The sequence below is a fragment of the Nymphaea colorata genome, chromosome 10 (genome assembly GCF_008831285.2).
Source record: "Nymphaea colorata isolate Beijing-Zhang1983 chromosome 10, ASM883128v2, whole genome shotgun sequence".
NCBI lineage: Eukaryota > Viridiplantae > Streptophyta > Magnoliopsida > Nymphaeales > Nymphaeaceae > Nymphaea > Nymphaea colorata.
In genome coordinates, this window is record NC_045147.1 from 65,446 (window position 1) to 70,167 (window position 4,722).

Sequence of the window (4,722 nt, forward strand, 5' to 3'; positions counted from 1 at the left end):
TTTTTGGTTTATTTATCATTGATCATTAAACGTGCACAAAAATTGTGCACCAGTGGACGCATGTAACCAGCTCCGCTGCACATGATGTTGACCATCTCAGATTTCACAAGCAACATTGGGATGCGGCCAGTCAAGTGATGATCATAAAGGCATTCATTCATCATACTCCAAACTCGTGTTGTGTTGTTACAGCCGTCCATCTCCAAGAGGAAGGTCGGATGGTCGACTCCCATCATCCGTCAACAGCCCCTCCTAATTTAAGATGAAGCCATCACCAACGTCATCGCCAGGAGAAGCAAGAAGAGAGAAAGCTTGGCCTTCAAGGATTAGTAACTTTTTAGTATGCCAACTTTGAAACCATGGAGGAGAATTCTCTAGACGCTTGGTGAGACCCACCTCCACCCTCCCAAACTTGCCGTCAACCCCAACGATACGAGGTCATAAATGAAAATGCTTCTTCCCCCCAAAATTCTTTATAAATCTGTCTCTCGAGGCCACCGTGTTGAGTTGATTCCGGTTGCCCAACGGAAACCACAGAAGCTCGCTTTCCTTATCAGGCACCAAAATCTCGCCTCCTTGGGGTTAAGGAGCCCAAATTCATGGGTAGTTTTGTTGGCCATGTGGCTCCTGGCTTTGGCTTCTTCCTCATCGGCCTCTGGCATCTCTTCAACAACATCAAGAACTATGCCGCCCACCCAAATTCCTACACTTCCCTACCTTGGTTCCCTTCAAAATTATCGAGGTACTTCGAACTCCATGCCATAATGCTGGGCTCCGCCGCATCCATAGCCATGGAGCTCTTCATAGGCCCGGAAAAGCACCAACCTTTTGATGACGATGGCACCATCCCTTCCTATCACCTTCAAAACTTCGAGCACTCCTCCATCTCCTTATTCCTCTTCATCTACGCCTCCGCCACCTTCTTGCTGGACTTGCTCAAGGTCAAGGTCCACGCCGGGCTGGCCGAGCTGCTAGCCGGGCTGGCCTTCGCGCAACAGCTGCTGCTCTTCCACCTCCACTCGGCTGACCACATGGGTGTGGAGGGTCAGTACCACTGGCTTCTTCAGATGGTCATAGCGGTTACCCTGCTCACCACGGTTCTTGCGGTTCCCTACCCTAAAAGCTTCTGGCTGGCTTTTGTTAGGTCCTTCAGCTTGATGTTCCAAGGGGTGTGGTTCATGGTCATGGGCTTCATGCTCTGGACCCCAAGCTTTGTGCCCAAGGGCTGCAGGTTGAATATGGAAGATGGGCACCTGGTTGTGAAATGCATGGACGACAAGGCCCTCCATAGGGCCAAGGCGCTGGTGAACATCCAGTTCAGTTGGTACTTGGCAGCTGCCGCTGTGCTCACCTTGATCTTCTATGTGGTTATGTTGAAGATATATGGGGAGGAAGTCGAGTATAAGAGGGTGGGTGTGGAGGAAGAAGAAGAGGTGATGCAGAAGTCCCCTGACGGCAGCTTCCTTCAGATTGGTAAAGGATTCTCTGCAATTCAGTTAGAGAGATAAAGAGGGGCCACAGAAAAAATGTTTGTATCATTATGAGGGTGGTAGGTATGGTCTCAGTCTCAGGTGTTTCATTCAATTTGGGGTATTCCCTTTCTCTCATCTAGGTTTGGTTATTCAATGGTAGTTGATGAGGGTCTTGAAGAAGTTGTTGTGTATATAAATGTGGTAGAAGGCAAGAAAGCTGCATAAGGAGAGCGAGAAAGATGGGTGGGTGTAATATTGTATTGGTTGAGAAGTGTCTTGTTTGGATTTGTTTATGGGCAATGAAGAAATTGTTCATATTAAGTTTTTGACTTCTGTTGTGAATTGGGTTGTAAGTCAGACCTCTTGCGTCAGTTTTAAAGGATACACTTGTGGCTGCCTTCAATGCTTAGGTAGACAACACGTTCATTTGCTAGCGACAGATATATATTTTTTATGTTCCACAAGTTTGTTTCTCTACCTTGTTACCCTGTTCATCCTATGCAGAGTATCAAACTGATGTTCACTTGAACAAAAAAGGGGACTTCCACTGATTTACCCTATCATGCTTTAACAACACCTTCTTCTATGTTATCTACGGTCTCTTACAGAAAATCTCTCAAAATCATGCCCACTTTGGTCCATACTTGGTGAGAACATATCAGGTGACCAGTTATGTTCTGGATGGTCAAGAGATGTATTTCATTCTACTGTCATATGAAAACCTTATCATTTACCTCATCCCACTTGGGTATTATGCCTGGTTTGAGTGCCTTGAAGTTATGCTCTTGCTATATACTTCAACTTGCATGTCGCTCCTTCCCTTTTCATCACAAATATTTAATGTTACAGGAGCTCAAAAACAAAGACTAACTGTTTAACAGCCTCCATTTCAGCAGTTGTACCAACCTCACCTGAGATCTCCAGTTATGTTACATAAGCACCTTAAGGTAGTGCATGGAGCCTCTTACTTTTCTTTAGAAAAGCTTGAGTTCAAAAAACACGGCCCTAAATATATATATAGCCCTAAATATATATATATATATATATATATATATATATATATATATATATATATATATTCTTAGCCTAAGTAACAGACAACGTAAGCGCAGTAAGAGACGACCTAAGCGCTCCTTCATATAGAAAAGCTCCTGAGAAAATGAAGCATTCAGATATTTGTAAAAAAATATTGGCTGCTGGATTACAAAAGTAGAATAATTTATTTAAGTGCTTACCTTCTAGATGGCTGCTTACTCTTATCATTGAAAGGGAGTGTGGATATCTGACGAAAACTTAGCTGACTCTTTTGTTCATAATTAAAAGAAAACCGCTTTCTAATTATAAGGTTTGATGCTTCGAGGGTAACCCCAGTAATTTTGAAAAAAAAAAAGGTCACATACGTCATACGTGGCCGATCCCACCGGCAGTTGGGTACTTGGGTCGAAAGTCTGGGCCATGTTTGCTTCCTTTTTTAAAAAAGCAAACCCCAACTTCAGCTGTAGCTGAAGAACTTGAACAGTTTCGAACTCATGATGCTCCACCAACTTCACAATTTAATTGTGATAAAAACCAAACTATCAATTGAAAACGGCCGAATCAAAGTAGGTATAGAAACGCACTAACAGCATAACACACCCTAACGGGATGGCTAGACGCTATCAAAATAACCTGTCATACCAGGCTCCACATAATCTTCCTACTGTTTGTTTGTTTCATCGAAGATCTGAAATCCGTGATGATATGATATCACTAGAATCTCAAATCTATAAGGTCAGACATCATTCTATCTAGGGGCAAAGGCAGTGGGTCTCAGGTTTTTTAAAATTCAATTACCTGTACAATTTAAAATTTTTAGTTTAACCTATATAAAAATTTTAAAAAAATTATATTTGGACTCCTGTTAAAATTTTAAAACTATGGTTCAGTCCTTGCAATGAAAAATTCCTGGCTCAGAACTTGCCTCTATATATCGTTAAATCCACACTATCTTACATGTAATGTGGATTCAATTAAGATCCTTGATTTGTTTAAACTAAGCATCTTACAATGCATACTCTTTAAAGCAGCGTAGGAGATAAGATCCTAAACTACCAAATACTACCTTAAAGATGAAGAATGTTACCATATATATATATATATATATATAGTAACTATTAGATTCCAAACTATTAGGTCAGGGACAAAAGACAGACCACTCAAAAATAATTATTGCTAAAAACTTAACTGTATAGATATGATCATAGGAATATTTTGATGAGAATCATTCAGCAGGTCACCTTTTGAGTTTAATATGCTCATACAGAAATAAAAAAAAATGAGTGGTGCTTATGACTTCTAACTTTTAATAGTATAAAAATCAATTATTTCCTTAAAAACAACTTGAACTAAGACATATTTTATGTTGAATTAGTATCTATAAACATACTAGAACGTTAAGACGTTATTTAATTTTTTTATAAGAAATTAAGAGGTCTGGTTTTGTCCCCGAGTTAAATGCTCTGGAAGATACCAATTTTGCTCTTTATGTATACATAAAGAGAGAGAGAGATATACATTAGTAAGTACTAGACCTCTTAAAAATAATTATTGCAAAAAACTGAACTGTATAGATATGATCATAGGAATATTTTGATTATAATCATTCAGCAGGTGATTATTTCCTTAAAAACAACTTGAACTAAGACATATTTTATGTTGAATTAGTATCCATAAACATACTAGAACGTTAAGATGTTATTTATTTTTTTTATAAGAAATTAAGAGGTCTGGTTTTTGTCCCTGAGTTAAGTGCTCTGGAAGATACCAATTTTGCTCTTTATATATACATAAAGAGAGGGAGATAGACATTAGTAAGTACTAGACCCTTTGGTGCTAGATCCATAAGGAATCATCATATTGTTGGTCTTTTAACTATATATAATTGAGAGCAAAATAAAGAGAAAAAGAAGAAAGATAAAAAAGTATTATAATCATCTAATACTAAAACATTTTTGTCTGTATTTTTCTCTCCATTTCATAATTCATGAAATGCTAAGGGTACAGCTAAAAGACTCAACCTAGGCATCGGAAACATGCCATTCATGCTCATAGAGATACGGTTTACCTATCGACTCCCCACGCAAGATCTTCCTTTGAATGTAGCCTGTGAGGTTTGATTTTGTTTCCCATAACTCTTCTTCATCCCCTCACTAGGGCGGAGGCAAGGGACGAGCGGCAAAGGACTTGGCCCCCTTTATATTTTAAAAAATTC

The 4,722-nt window shown here is 39.4% G+C and overlaps 1 protein-coding gene across 1 annotated transcript; it reads left to right on the plus strand.

The window, feature by feature from the left end:
* The first annotated feature begins 314 nt into the window (after positions 1-314).
* On the plus strand, positions 315-2,200 carry LOC116262792 (uncharacterized). The gene has a single exon (XM_031642291.2). It carries the CDS (start codon positions 600-602, stop codon positions 1,506-1,508), a length of 909 nt encoding a protein of 302 aa, XP_031498151.1. The 5' UTR covers positions 315-599; the 3' UTR covers positions 1,509-2,200.
* Positions 2,201-4,722: the final 2,522 nt, after the last annotated feature.